The sequence below is a fragment of the Watersipora subatra genome, chromosome 1, assembly GCF_963576615.1.
Source record: "Watersipora subatra chromosome 1, tzWatSuba1.1, whole genome shotgun sequence".
NCBI lineage: Eukaryota > Metazoa > Bryozoa > Gymnolaemata > Cheilostomatida > Watersiporidae > Watersipora > Watersipora subatra.
In genome coordinates, this window is record NC_088708.1 from 31864078 (window position 1) to 31880777 (window position 16700).

Below are 16700 nucleotides of genomic sequence, written 5' to 3' on the forward strand. Positions count from 1 at the left end.
CAAAATGTTGGCATACAGTATCGTAGAGATGACTTTATAACACTCGCAAACAAATTTTAATACCTGAAAGAAAAATTGCTTTACAGTATATTGGTAAAGCATTCAACTGTTGCAGATGCACAAAACTGTAACAAATTAGAGGATTGATACTCAATAGTGAAAGAGTAAAACGGGTCACTTCTTTTGTTTATGAAATACAACATTGATGATATCCATTCCATCTTGATCGGTTATAACCACAAATACAAGAAGAAGTCACTTCATTGTTACATGCCATGCACATGAATGAGTAACAATTATAGTAATAGGCAACTATTAACTACTAATATAAATTGCAAAATTTAGTCTAATATAGGCTTTTACAATGACTGAACATGACAACAACCTACTAATGTGTTGCGCTGCAGCTACAACCGTTATTGCTTCAGATGAAATCAACGAAAACCAAGTAGGTATATTAAAGTTTTGATACTTTGCTTATGCTATTCATATTGTAAACATTCAATGTGACCCTTTTCACTGATCCTTTGGGAGAACAGAATATACTGCCATTACACTAGTATTTTTAGGGCTATTGCAAGGTAAATTCTATGTTGTATTCTGTCAATGATGGCTGTCAAAATGGACAAACATAACAAACATACTATGAAGCGTTTCACCGATTTTGTGTTGGTGACAAAGCGATTTTTCAACCGGTTTTTTGTTTTACACCAAACCAGCTGTCGACATGAAAACAACCCTAACAAATCATTATGAGGTAAATGCGCCTTAGAGGACAACAAGTTTCTAATTCTAAATCACAGAACAACTGGAAGACACAGACATTCGTATAGTATAATGTCTACAAAAGACAACTTACTTCGAACTGCTGCCCAATCGCTGAAAGAAGCAAAGACTATGTTTTGTAGTGGAGTGTGCACAAGTTGTTCAGAATGTAACTCTCCATGAGTACATTTTATACGGCTCCTACATGCTGGGTCCTGTAAAATCATAGTAAGTATATTAATAATTGTCATAGAGACACTGAACTATGATAAGTAAGAACTACATTATGTTACGACATAATATTCGTCAGAGTTTGCACTATATAAGATGAGAGTAGGAGACTGAGAGTTACGAACCATCTTCACTCCGATTATAAAGGTTGCTGTATCGGCTGTAGGGGAAAAAGTTGTTGGGTGATGACGTCCTATCCATTTAACAGTGCCGGTGAGGGAATGGTCTTCTTTACGACACACTTCGTCTCCTTCTTGCAAATCCCTCAATTTGCCCACAACTTTATCAAACCTCGATTCGTTTTCAAAAGATAGCTGAACTGAGCTACCATCTTCTAACTGCTGATCGTATATTTGACAAAAGCCTTCTAAACTTTGATCACGTTTTGGTATATTTCTTCTGTCAGCTGGCCCAATCATCTTTACATTTTATGTGACTTTAACTTTTATCTGGATTGGCAAACATCTTCTTAAAACTAAATAGGATAGTTTACCCTTAAAACAGCTTCAAGGCAGCTCACATTTGTTTCTAAAAAAAAAGAAGTAGGTGTGTAGGATACGATAGTGACACAGCTTCAAGAAATTATTAACCCATCAAACAGCTAAATCACTAGTCAAAGTATTTTAAAGTAATTTTCCTGATTACCAGAGCTGAGATTAACAGTTTTAAGGCCGCCCACTACATTTTCCTGAAAGTCCACTAAATTTCCTGAAAGTAAAAACAATATCGCTGAGTATCTAACATACTACACCAAAAATATGAGCAAAAGCTCTTCAATGATCTTCACAGTTCTTTTAATAGTTTCGCAACAAAAAGTCACTGCAGGTGTTATAATCATTCGAAAACCATAAAAGACATGTGCAATATAAAAAATCTTCATTTAAAACAAAAATTGTTCCTTTTTGAATAGCTACTCCTTTAAAGGTTGACTCGCAACAAAATTCACATTACAGTTATTTGGTATTAAAAGGTTCACCATGTCTCATTCTGCTGTGTTGTAGGTGCAAAATATGTGGAAATGTGATTAAAAGCTCTTAAAAGCCCAAAAATGAACAGTTAATGGCAGTCATCACAAAAACGCCATAGGTAGGAAAATATTTCCAAAACGGCTCAAATGGGACGTAGTTGAACAAGATGGCTTCTGTTTACACTTTCATGCAATCTCATTCATCAAAGTATTTTCACAAATATATTTCACGCATTCAATAAAACCATGTCTATTGTCCTTACGCATCTGTTTCATCATCGTTGTAATGCTGTCACATTGAGCACTGATATCTCAAAACCTACTGTGAAAATTCATTTAATCTTTTCACCTTAGCTCGAAGGAGTGCATACCATTCCCTGATAAACACGACGAGCCTGTTGGTCGCCTGTGATAGTCGAACATTGCTGCAGAAATTATTCGCGCTGTTTGGTAAGAAGTATGGGTCACATGATCAGATTACGACTAGACGATTAGACCAAGCCGAAACAAAACTGTAAAGTAGCGAGCATCTATATTTGATAGCATTGCTGTAGAACCCGAAGTGTTTGTCATAAACTAGTGCTACAAGACGTTTTATATTGAGCCTTTTATTGGCCTTTCAATTCATTTGATAACATCACGTGTCACAATAATAACCAAATCGTTTGACTACGTCAGATAAATAAATTGATTCCAATATACGGCGGTTTCGTGATGGCCACGATTAACTGTTCGCTTTTAAGCTTTTAAGAGCTTGTAATCACATTTCCACATATTTTGCACCTACAATGCAGCAGAGTAAGACAAGGTGAATCTTTTGATACCAAATAACTGTAATGTGAATTTTGTTGCAAGTCAACCTTTAAGGTAACTAGCTTAAGATTAAATGAGGGCTATTGGTACAAGCAATTTGTATAGCTCTGAACAACCTTCTGCAAATCACTTAATCTGAAGGACGTTTGTTGGTGACTGAAACCATCGCAACATAAGTGTCGAAAATACTATTTGTATTAAATTGAGTCACATGACCTACATTTATATATTATATACATATGCTCAACTTGGCTGATCAATTTCACAGCATTAATAAGAAATATGATTATATTTATGCACAAAAATATAGGAGTTAGGTAACTCTAATCGCTGTGAATCTCTTTCAAGATGTTGCCAAATGTTAGAGCAAAACATTATTTGCTCTGTAGAAATAATTGGTAATATATATAATACTCATGGACATGAAAGAGTACTTTACAAAAGTACACCATGGGAATCAATAACTATAGTGAGTAATGATGAAGGGTAAAATGCATCAATGCAGCGATACTATATGTATACCATATACACAGTATACTACTAGCTGTACACCCGGCATTGCCCGGGTAATAAAAAAGTCTTCGGACAGAAAATTGATTTGTGTTTAACATATAACAACATTTGCCATTCTACCTAAAACAACTGTAAAGAGTTTCAAACTTACTTTGTCAAACAACTTTTAAACTTCATATCATGAGAAAAATGTTTCATGCAGGTCAAATAAATTTTACAAATAAAACAACTATAAAAGGGTTTAGATGTAACAGTGAAATAATTAGCGAGTAATAGCTAAATTAAGTCGGTTTTCCTTCGATTACAATAAAAAATGATTCGATAATGATACAATTAGTACGAACTGAGAAAACAAAATAAAAATGTTGAATATGTAGAATTAATAATAGCAATTTTTGCATAGAAGTGTGTGTGTATGAGAATGGTTACTGTTCCACCAGAAGCTATCCCATCAAAAGTTTGAATATGACGATACTAGTACCTCTCGATACCGGTGCAAATGTAAAAATGAGATATCGTCATGTCTTTGTCTGACCGAAGGAAGAGATAATGTCAACGCTCTTCCCACGGAAACAATATAAATGTCCGCATGAGAAGAATTGACCTTGACACCAGATATAGTAATTTAACCTTACGAAAAATATTTCTTAACAGCGGCATCGTAACGCGTGGCCGCATTTGTAAAATAATCAGCATGCGCTATAGCTGGAGAAACACACACATCCACATACCTTGAGAAATATATATATAGATGTATACAGTACACATGGTATACTATGTATACTTTTAACTTTACTTTTAGAGTGCAACTATTACTGCATTATGCATTCTCACAATGTCCATACTGAAGATATACAGTTCTACAAATCTTCTCATAGCTTTACTTTTATACTAGTCTAAACCAACACAAGTGAGCATATAGGATTTACATAGAGAAAGTAATGGTTTTGTAGAGATTTCATTTAATTATGCTCGAATAAAGTTGAAGCGATAAATATAGTACGAGATCGATTGTGAGCTTGTCGTTTTTGTTAAATGCTTCAATGACTCAAGTGAGGTGCAGGAGGAGTAAGAATATTTGATAGCAACTTTTGCACACATTTACAAGTACAAATGTCTTAAAAAGTTAACCAATGAGATTTGTTGCAGTGAAACAGTTTCCAGACAATATATTTTGAATGATGATATCTTAATGTATTTGCGTGACAAAATTTGCCTATCTCAAGCGGAGTTTTCAGAGCAAATCCAACGTTATTTTTATCACCAAAAAACATGGTTGCTAGGAATGAGTATAATATACCCAACAACAAACAGCTGATATCTTTATGAAATATTTCAAAAAGATTTATTAAAAAGGTAGAAGTGCGGTAGGTGAGCATATGTGATGATAAACAAAGATGAAAAATAGAAAAACCACAAATGACATGATTGTTAGTCAAATGCAAGCCTTTCACTGCTACGGTACTTTTACATAAACAGAATGGTGCTCCTTTCAAATTTATCAAAATTATGTATCTGATACATTTCTCCTTAATCAAAACCCTTTTTTATGTTCTCTAGTGTTTACTAACACATCCCGAAAGTTAAGAGAAATGTTGCTTAAAGCCATAGTGTGAGATTAACTCTCATGGGTACCAACAATAAGTACTCAATTAATTTTTATACCTGGATGTATTCAAATATTCGGTAAAACCTAATATTTGACAATGGCGCTCATATAAGTTGTCATAACTTTTGAACTATAAGGTCTATGAAAAAGATTTTAATGTCAAATCAACTAGAACATTTTTTTACTTCAGCTTATGCCATAAAAAATCTACAAATGTGCTGTAGAATAAACTCTGACTTTTTTTCACGCGCTACCCTACTACATACTACTACCAACATGCTCTGAGTCGCAATAGTTTTCACGACTACCACAGGTTTTGGCATTGCTATTATTATTACTATTATTATTATTTTCACTATTACTATGGGTTTGACACTCTTACTATTATTAAAAATAAAATTATCACTGTTGTTAATACTATTATTAAATAGAAAACCAACTATAGTCTATAGATATCTGTTTTGTGAAACCTCAGTAGCTGTAATGCATCTGACACGGCTGGTCATTGCAAAGTAATTGTGATAAAATGTTAACGATCCAGCAAAGTGAAACTCGGCTCAGGGTGGGATGTGAATATTTTTTTATTAGCTCATCTGTTGCCTCCTGCTTAAGTACATACACAAAAATAGGCTAATTAATTAACTCCTTCTCATGCGGCTCTTGGCCAAACACAAACGCTGTGCCAATCCGCACAACGCAGCTCGTGGTATGCAATGAGTTAAAGACCACTCAATATTATGGCACTCAGTAAAATGCCACATTTTGTGCTGAAATTACCTAGACTTAACATAAAACAGGTATTATCAATCTTTAGCGCTATCGAGTTAAGTGCGTATCAAAAAGTTATGAATGAGATTTATTTGTAATGATTCCAAATTTATGAGTTCGCACCGTTTGAGCAGACCAGTGAATCTGAAACATTTTCAGATGAACTTAATTGGTAGAAGAGCAACATGTATCTGTTTATGAGTATCTTAGAAAATGAACCAAAACTGTATTTAATCTGATAAAGTACCCAGGGTTGTGATTTTTGATTGTAGTGTAAGCTAAACTGATAAATAATTCATACTAATGTGAAAATGTTTTTGTTTTTTTTACACTTTTGAGTTTAATACGATCGGAGAAGTTCAAACAATTGGATTAGTATGAATTAGTATAAATCCAGCACTTGATCGTTGTAGCTGATAAAAAAGTTTGCAGTTTCTTTCTCATCATAGTTAACAATAAAACTTAAAATTTTTTTACAATGCTAAAGTTGAGAAACTTGAAACAATTATTTCTGAATAATATCATATCTGCAGTACATCGTCGGAAAGAAAAGTCAAGCCCATTTTCATCATATGAGTGGTTCATAACAAGTTCATTTTTTCTTTAATCTAATATAGTACATACTCATGCTTACATTCTCGTATTGCATGCAGAATGTGACAGCAAAATCACTTGCTGTCAATTGAATATACATTTTCAAAATGTTCTATAAGGATTTTTCGAGTTGAACTATCTGTCTACCTGTACAACACTCTGAATTGATAATTCTTTTCCATTTTACAGTTCTAAAAATTAAAAAAGTCAGCTGTACAACATTGACCTGCCAAACACTGCTAATCCAACCTCGCCTTCAAACCGTACACCTTATTACAATTACCTTAAAAACCTTAAAAAACAATTACACTTTGAACACTTGACCCACAGCCAACTGGTAAAAAAGTTGAGCAAGATTTAGAGCAGGTTTTCACAATAGAAAAGCTGTTAAATGAAGTACAGCAAATACATTCTTACTGAGGGCTTTATCCATAGATATAGTAAATAGAGTTTATTATATCTATGGCTTTATCTAAGGCTTTTTCTTCTTGCAATATATGACAAGCGTAAATACCATTTTTACGTTATTGACTTGATACTATGCCAAAATGTATGATCAGAAATGCTGATTGCAATTATTAATAGGTAAATACTTACCAGGTGTTGGAGTAGAAGAAAATTATCGCGCTACTGTTCCATTTCACTATTAGATTTTCGCTCACCATTTTTTGTAGCATTAGTAATTACCACTATCAGACTTGCTAATGTCATCTTAAAATGGTATTGATAACAACATGACAATAAAAGACTATCTAAAGGCTTAAGATTTCAAAAAACTGTTAGGTAACAAAAGCAAGAGATGCCTGCTCACACCCTCTATCTCCCAGATTTCTAGACACCATTTTAGCATAGATAACAGAGCTAATATGCTACGTTTGCCTACTAATGCCAAATTTGTGGCATTTGTCCTAAAAACATGCCTGTAAACTTGTCTGATTACTTCTGAGATACAGAAAGTTGTTTCCAATTGTTTTTGTAGGTACAGATATAGAAAATACTTGTAGATAAAACCTGCTTGTATTTACTTTTGGTGTAATTATTGCAAAAAACTTCACACCAAAAAAATTAATGATCCTGATTTAAATTATTTACAAATTTTGTTTACCATTTATGGTCTTGCTTCATTGTCTCAAGAAATATTAAATTTTTGGTGGCCGTAGTAAGATAAGCATTGCTGCCTACAATTTGGACAAAAACTTCTACTTTATTTTAGTAATCTTTGGTAGCAGTAGTTGTATGTATATATCTATTTAGTCGTCTATTATCGTTTTTTGTGTATTAAATAACATCTGCCTCAATTTATGTTATCCCATAGATATAGTAAACCCTAGATTGGCGAATAGCTATCATTAAAATGGAGCAAAAGTGAGGCCTATAATTGGCTGTTGTTTTCACGACGTTACGTCACAGTGATGTGCATCATTGCAACAGAGCCTTCAGCTGAGCAATGAGTTTAGTAGTGAAAGCATGCTTGTCGAACTAGTTTTTAAGTCATAAACGTTACAATAAGACGAAATTCTTGGTGAAATGTCATCAGAGGAGACTACAACACCCCAGGTATGTGAACCCACAATACAAATTTTAAATACTTGGTAAACGTAACCTTTGCACGTGCACTATATCATCAGTTCACGTTGTAAGAAACTACTGGAAACAAATCAACTACCAACTCAACTGAACTTACTTGTCTTATCATGGTCTCATAACAACGAACACACCTTTCAATGAATATTCTGAATTGAAAGTGAAGTGAATGAATGTTTTGGACTATCAAAAGAAAGAGTGTCTAGACTGATTACAACAACACATATTACAAACTTGTCTCTCAGCTGATAAGGTTGTAATCTAGCTTGGCATGATTGATCGAATGCCTTTTTTGTCTCATTCCGAGTAATGTAATGATATTCATTCTACTACATGTATGTATTGTTAATGTTTAGGCTAAGAAAAAGTCAAGCCGCAGCTGGTGCTGTGCCTATGGATGTTCAAGCAATCTTGAGAAATGCCCAGATCTAGCGTTTCACCGCTTTCCAAACAAGAAATCATCTGAAACCCGTAATGCTTGGGTAAAGGCGGTGCGAAGACAGGATTGGACTCCAACATCAAGCTCTGTATTATGCAGTGGATATTTTCAGAAAGACTGCTACAAGGTTCCACCAGGTATTGGAAAAAACCAATTCTAAAATCTGATGCGATACTTACAATATTTACAGCTTATCCAACCTACATTCAGCCATAAGCTGTGAAAAGACGGACACCAACCATAAGAACAGAAAGCCTGCCGAAACGTGGAAGAACATCTCAGACAGCAGCCAGCACCAAAATACCTGACCCTGAAAATACTACACCTGGTGATACTACTATCCATGATGATGAGCAACCTGCAGCTTCTGACAATCAGGACACACCTACAGCCTTCACAATGAGCTGCCAATGTGGTGGTAGACCTAAACAGACTACTGTCACTTGTATCTCCATATTAAAAAGACGAATCGATTAGAGCAGAGGAATAGGATTCAAAATAATTTGATCACAATACTGAAAAAGGACAATAAACTTAATAATATAGAGCTTACATCGATGGATAAATGTCTAGGAGAATTATTGTCAAATGAAACCACAAACAAAGCTAGAAAGACTAAAGATACTTACAGCAAAAAGGTAAAAGAGTTTGCCAGAACATTGTTCAATTATTCTCCCAAAGCTTATGAATACCTGCGGACACAATTTACATTGCCAAATTCATGCACTATCCGATCATGGTTTGAAACAGTAGAGTGCCAGCCTGGCTTTTTAATAGATGTCATCAAGAATTTGAAGATTGCCATCCGCAGATAACTGATTCTAAATCTCATTTGATTCATTAGTTTGTTATTAGTTTAATTTCTATTTGGTCACTCTTTGTATTATCAATGAAATAGAAGCTTCTAAATCATTGGTATTATCCATTACCATGTGTGTAAGATTCTTACCTTTCTCATCCAAAGTCAGTTTTATATATTATTAATAAAATATGCAGTCTCACATGCACAAACTATGAAAAAATTGAGCAGTTTTTAGTGTTAAGTCAATAGGAGTTCATAGAGCAGCTGATTCACTTTACACACCATTACGTTGCGTCATGCTAATTATAGGCCTCACTTGTTTTGATTATTCGTATATCTAGGCTTTACTATATCTATGTGTTATCCTATCATTTTCCTTATATCTTAGATAACTTACCACGACGGCCTTACCACGACGGCCTTACCACGACCACCTTACCACGACTTATGAAATCGCCATCACGAGTTTTGACCACACAAACTTACATGTATGTAATACTTGTTGTCATCGTAGGCCAACCATATAACAGGTTGGCACTTTTTTGTGGTGGTAGAGGAGCCTTTGGCTGCGAAAATGTGCCAGTTATATGAAAATACATACTAAAGCACTCTACTCTCATGTGTGGTTATTTCGAAGCTTGACAAAGGGAAATTAACTGGTGTGCCGTGAAAACCGGGCAGCGTCTTTTACATTGGTGGCAACAGTAGGATCAAGTCGGATCTAGCACTAGCAGCGATTCGATTCGGCTTCGATGAATATCCTTTGCCTGCCTTAAAAGTGGCGGTTGGGAGAAAATCGAAGTTGATGGGGCTGAAACCTCGAAACATGACGAGACCAAGCTTCGCGCTGGTTAAACATCTGTTCAGTTTTCGAGGACCAACTAGTACCTAGCCCCCTCATACAGTGATTTTCGAACAAAAGGTTGAGAGCCAAGAAAAAGCGCGGCTGTACCCTGAACTTGTTGAGATCCAGTTAGAGTAGGAACATCGAATCCGAGAGTGACCGGACAAAGGATGGAATTGAAGCTGTGTGCTGGTAGTAACCTGTGTCCACACAAAACCACGGAGTTCGAACGAGATGTACCGCAGGGCACGCAGTGCTGACCGAGAGACAGATCAGGTAGCCGACACCTTGCAAAGGTTGGCGGCGGCACCACGAAGGCCGGCACCACAGGTCCGGGCACCCCAGTACTCCGGTACAGGAGACCCAGATTATTTTATTTATAGATTTTATGTGGCAAGGGCCAATAAATAACAGAGGCCGCGGTTTCCTTACATCTGCGTGAAGCTGAGGAAGCTGAGAGTTGCGGACAAGCGTTTGGAGTCGAGGGCATCGTCGATGCCATCCAGGCCCAGTTCGAGCTGTCTGCTCAACAAGCACAGGCCGAACTCAGTACCCTGAAAAAGGCTAGCCAAACCTCAGTGCAGGAGCATCCAATGGAAATTGAAAGACTGGTGAGCGTCACATATCCCAAGCTGCCAGAGCCATTTAGGAGGATTCTGGCCAAGGAACACTTCACAAAATCTTTGAACAAGGCAGCTTTCTAACAACACTTACTGACTGTGCCGACACCGACACTACCTAATGCCATAAGAGGTTTTTTTGCTAATAAAGCTAAACAGGATCCCTGCAGCATGACCACTTAGAGTGCTGTAGAAGCCAGAGGAAAAGGTGGTAGAGGCTAAGCCAGTCAGACCCCGAAGCTAGGACAGCTGATGCTAGTCATAAAGCAGTCGACAGAGCAGGTTAAGAAATTGAAGGCTAGACTGACTCCTTCCAAGCATGACGCAGACAAACCCCTCCCACCCTGTTGGGAGTGTAGAAGAAAGGGACACGTACGAAAACAGTGCCCTAGCTTGAAGAGACCCGTGCCAAGAAACGGCCAGGGGCTGCGGCAGTAGAATCTGCTACTGGCCACACTAAGGCCCTCAATATGAACCGGCCGGAAAGGACCCAGAAGTACTCTTCCCGGCAAAAAACTACCCAAGAGATGATAGGAAAGAAAGCTAGAAACTTAGTAGGAAGCCAAGCTCAGCCCCAAATCACCAGGACCGCACACGGGATGGTCAGCTTTTTGAGACCCGATCCTGCCTTGAAAGTAGCAGACATGGTCGACTCGAGGCCGGCCAAGGTCACACTGGGATCTCTCGGCATTGGGCAGGTGATGCGCTGGAGTATGCCAAGCCAGACTCCTCCTCCACAAAGAAACTGGGCTGGGACTGCTAGGACCACACGAGAAACGGTCCGCTCTCTGAGACTCAGTTCTGCCTTTGAAAGTGGCAGATACGGTTGACTCGAGGCCGGCCAAGGCCACCCTGGGTCCTAATGTTCAGCCCTCTGAAACACGGTCCTGCTTTAGAAACAGCTGACAAAACGGTTGACTCAAGGACTGCTGAGGTCCCCCTGAAACCTGCAGGAAGAGCCCAAGAGCTGAGTAAGCCAAAACTGCCGCAGACAGAAACCACGCTGAGTTTCCCCGGCATTGGGCAGGTGATGACCTGGAGTATGCAGGGCCAGATTCCTTGTTTCCAAAGAAACTGGGTTGAGGTTGCCAAAACCGTGCGCGAAATAGTCGGCCCTCTGAGGCACGGTCCTGCTTTAAAAACAGTAGAAACGGTCAACTTGAGGCCGACTGAGGCCATCTAGGAATCTGTAGGAAGAGCCCAAGAATCGAGCAAGCTAACACCACTGCAAGCTAAAGAACGAGGAGCGGTGCCACACCTGCACCAGATCATCCAGAATAGTTCATGTTGCCTTTTAAGGAGGAAGGAGTGCAAGAAGCCTAGAGGGGAGTTGACAGAATTGAGGCTCAGCTCTTATGGACAGACCCAACCATGCCCAAACCAACCCGAAGAAATAAGAACTGGGTACGACACCTGACTGATCCTTAAAGAACACTTACCTTGAAGGTTGACTTGCAACAAAATTCACATTACCGTTATTTGATATGAAAAGATTCACCATGCCTTACTCTGTTGTGTTGTAGGTGCAAAATATGTGGAAAGGTGATTACAAGTTCTTAAAAGCTCAAAAACAAACAGAAAATCGCAGCCACACGAGACCGCCGTAGTTTGGATTCCCTTCCCAAAACGGCTCAAATGTGGTGTAGTTGTGAAAGATGGTTTCTGTTTACACTTTATTGCAACCTTATTCATCGAAATATTTTCACAATTATACTTCACGCAATCAATAAAACTATGTCTATTGTTCTTACGCGTCTGTTTTATCGTCATTGTAATGCTGTAACTTTTAGCACTGATATCTTATACCTTACCATAAAAAATCGTTCAACTTTTTAACCTTAGCTCGAAGGAGTACATATCATTGTCTGATAATTATGACGAGCCTGTTGGTCATCTGTGATAATCGAAACGTGCTGCAAAAACTATTTGCGAAGTATTGGGTCACATGATCAGATTACGACTTGACAATTGAATAATGCCGAAACAAAACTGTAAAGTTGCGAGCATCTATATTTGATACGGGGTCTTCGGTAAAACCCGAAGTGTGTGTCATAAACTAGGGCTACGATAAGTTTTATATTGAGCTTTTTATTGGCCTTTCAATTCACGTGAGAATATCACGCGACAAGACGATAACCAAATTTCGTGGCTACGTCATCGAAATAGAGTGATTCCAATCTACGGCCACTTTTCGTTTTTGAGCTTTCAAGAGATTGTAATCACATTTCCACATATTTGGCATTTACAACACAACAGAGTAAGACATGGTGAATCTCTTGATACCAAATAACTGTAATGTGAATTTTGTTGCAAGTCAACCTTTAAGGATGGTTCACACTATATCGCCGCATTTCAACGTTTGTGCCACCATACTTCGGTGATCGTCGATGATAACCATGTTCACACTATCGCAAACTCATCTGCATTTGCATCAGGAAATACTCTGTGACAGTTCTCGTTTTCACGAAGAAACCTCTTTGTTTTCGCATGCGGGAATCAAAAACTAGTCCCGCAGCGACTATCATGAACGGATATGAATAAATCACACTATCGACGACCACGAATTACCTTCGCGGAAATGGTTCACGTTTGAAAGGCGGTCGTCTATGCTCGGCAAAGCATCAGGAAAGTTTGACAGCTGCAAACCTTCCCGACGTGTCCGCGATGCTTCGTCGATGCCATCAATTCATGGTTCCCATAATCGACGATGAACGCCGAAAAGGAAACGTTGACAAACAGCAACATAGTGTAAATTGGCCTTTAAATAGGGCGGTTCCTGGCGGTGGGCCTGCCTTAAAAGTGGCGGGCCCCTGTCAAATGGGACCCCGGCGTCAAAAGGGACAAAAAGAGCTGTGACCATGGCTGATGAAAGCTGGCCGTGAAACCTCACGCTCAACAATGGAGGAAACCGCTCAAAGAACGACATAGGGGAGAGAACTGCGGCTGCCAGATCGACGGGGTTGTTATCACCAAGGCGAGATCGACATCTCAGCATGTGCTAAAGAAACTGAGAAGTTAAAGAGGCACATGAATTCCTCCAAGTAGCCAAGCTTGCCATGGGACCAGCAGAGAAGAAACCGAGGAGTAAACCAAAAATAGAGGGAACTAGGACATCCCGGCAGGCCCAGGAGCCCCTCTGCCTGCAAGAGAGTGGATGTTGACAATGCCGACTTTGCCTGATGAAGCAAGCACTTCTGAAAAATAAGAGACAACTCCAGAAACTGAAGAGCAGAACAACCGGATTACTGCAAAACCCAATCAGTACAGAGACTGGGCAAACCATACCATCATGCATGCCGAGGACACAAACTTTTCGGAGGACTGGGACACTGCCAGCCCTGAGCCTGCCTTAAAAGTGGCGGTATTGGTAGGTGGTATAGAGCCTGCCTTAAAAGTGGCAGCGGAAGAACCGGCTAGAGTGGGCCATATTAGGCTACGGAAGAAGACAGTTTCTTCGGCTCCTCAAAAGACTTACTACCATACTACAATATCGCCCAGTCAGACTATGGGTGAAAGACACGGATGGCGCTGAAGACAGTTGCTGGAAAACGCGACCTATTAGAGAAAAGCTCGAGAAGCAACTAAGGATATACGCGATCACGACAAGACACTTAGCTTTGACGATAAACGACTATCGACCCAGGAACTAGACTACTTAGACAGTTGGAGCAAACGATAAGCCGACCTAGCCAAACTACTACGGCCTTTACCGAGCTGTGATTGAAGGCTCCTCGGTACCTCCAATGGGTGTGTGTGGTGGCCATAGTGAAATAGACATTGCTGGCTGCATCTAAGGAAAAAACTTATATTCTATTTTAGTAATCTTCGGTAGCAATAGTTATATGTATATACGTATTTAGTCGTTTATTATCATCTTTTTGTCTATTAAATAACATCTACCTCAATTTATGTAATCATATCATTTTCCTTGTATATTAGATAATGCCTTACTGTTGTATATACATGCGTCTCTCGAGCGCCTGACTATGTTATAGGAACTTGGGCTAAGGAAGCCAGATGGGCTTTAGAAGGCAAAACCTCTCACACAAGCTTGCAGGATTATGTAGCTTTCTCAGCTTATTGAGAAAGCTAAGGAAAAGCTAAATAGATATAGAGAAAGATGTATTGGGGAGATTTTTCTTCCTGCTCCTAGCTAGTGAAGATGTCCTGAGTGCTTATAAAACACTTACCACGACTCATGAAATCGCCATCACGAGTGTTGACCACACTAACTTCTGTAATACTTGTTGTCGTCGTAGGCCAACCATACAAAAGGTTGGCGCTTTTGTATGAAAATACGGCGAAAACAACATACCAATAGGTAATGCAGCCAGACCACAGGATAAGCATATAATACGTACAAGCAGCAAGACGCCCAAAGACATCAAAAGATCCAATAATTAGAAAATGTCGAAAGAAAATTAGAAACTTCAAAATTGGAAGAATCAATCATAAAAATTGCGTCAATACCAGATGGAGAACATGTCAAAGGGAAATCAAAGCAATTAAACATACCAACCACCATCCCCAAAAAACCACCAGAGAAACATTAGAGACGAATCAAATGAGTCACATACAGATCTGCCACTCCTGTCAAACATGGCCTAAATACCAGAAGTAAGTCACAAGCTCGCCCTACATGCCGAAACCACGTGCACCAGCTGAAGACTCACACAACTAAGATATCTTCACACAACCTACACCCTAGCTACACCTACATCTATAAAAGAGAACAGCTTCAACGACTTAGCATCTCTATCTGTCGGTTGATCTACTTCTCTCTCCTTCTCAAGGACCTGCTGAGGCTTCCTCTGCCTCTGGAGCCTCCCTCTCTCTTCCCTCTGCTTCTGGAGCCTCCTTCTCTCTTCCCTCTGCCTCTGGAGCCTCCTTCTCTCTTCCCTCTGCCTCTAGAGCCTCCTTCTCTCTTCCCTCTGCCTCTGGAGCCTCTACTCTTTCTCTACCTATGGAGCCTCCTTCGCCATCATCAGCTGATCCTCTTCTACTTCCCTATCTCAACTACCGAGCCTCTACGTAAGGACTGCCATAACTCTCATCTGACTATTGAAACTCTCAGCCGTATGGACCGAGCAAGCAAACATGGACGACCGCTCGTGTAAGGGTGTAACTTTTAGTAGCTATTTTAACTTCTTGTCATTAATATTATTGTGTAGAATTTTGTCAGTTGTGTATTTTAATTGTTGGACACATAGAATAAAGTATTAACTTCTAGTGGTAAATATCAGTATTGCTTACAACAGCTTAACACCTTCATTTGTTCTTGAACTAGTGTCTAGTAATAATCAAATTAGTTCCCACAAGCTAAGCAAAAGTGCACAAACTAAACACAGTCAGAAGAGAATAATATGACAAACAATTTCAACACTGATATTGTGTGTGGATTCGGATTAGTTATGCTTAACATAATTTCTCCACATCCACTCATAACAGCACTTTATCTGTGATGGCAGTATGGCTGAGAATGTGCCAGTTATATGAAAATAAATACTAAAGCACTCTACTCTTATGCATAATTATTTCGAAGCCTGAAAAGTGTAATTAGCTAGTGTGCCGTGAAAGACCGGGTAGCGTCTTTTACATACTTATATACATGTATCTGTTTGAACTTCCATCTTTTGGAAAATCCCTTGAAATGAATCTACATAGTGTCGTATAGTTTCACATAGAAACTCATATGAAACTCACAGACCTATTAACTATACTATAACCTATACTCTATTTCATGGTTAATAGGTCTATGGTGAAACTAGGTATACGGCTCTGAATCTACAAAGGTTCCTAACAGACTAAGCTTTTGATTCGACAATGCTTTGACAATAAGCCAATACGTAATCGCAGTCGATACACAGGTTTCCGATTATACGCTTGATGGTGGGATATGGACGAAACCGTTGTTGCCGACAGGCTATTTGTCGAATTCGTAGACTATTTGTAGACTATTCATAGACTTTTCTGTGTTTCACTTCGGATAATCCCATAGCAGCTGCATTACCCAGTGTCGTATAGGGACTGTTCCTATACGACACTGGCATTACCCATTCGCGTGAAGGGCTCTCTTCAATCGGTTGTAACGGCGCATCAACGTGAAAACATTTCTCAAGTGTTTCCGTTTGTCACGTTTTCCGGAGAATCA

General features: G+C 38.9%; 1 protein-coding gene across 1 annotated transcript; it reads left to right on the plus strand.

Annotated features, from left to right (window-relative positions):
• The first annotated feature begins 7787 nt into the window (after positions 1 to 7787).
• On the plus strand, positions 7788 to 10633 carry LOC137386621 (THAP domain-containing protein 1-like). Its single transcript, XM_068072848.1, has 3 exons — positions 7788 to 7817; positions 8201 to 8420; positions 10374 to 10633. The coding sequence occupies exons 1-3, from the start codon at positions 7788 to 7790 to the stop codon at positions 10631 to 10633; spliced, it is 510 nt and encodes a 169-aa protein (XP_067928949.1).
• Positions 10634 to 16700: the final 6067 nt, after the last annotated feature.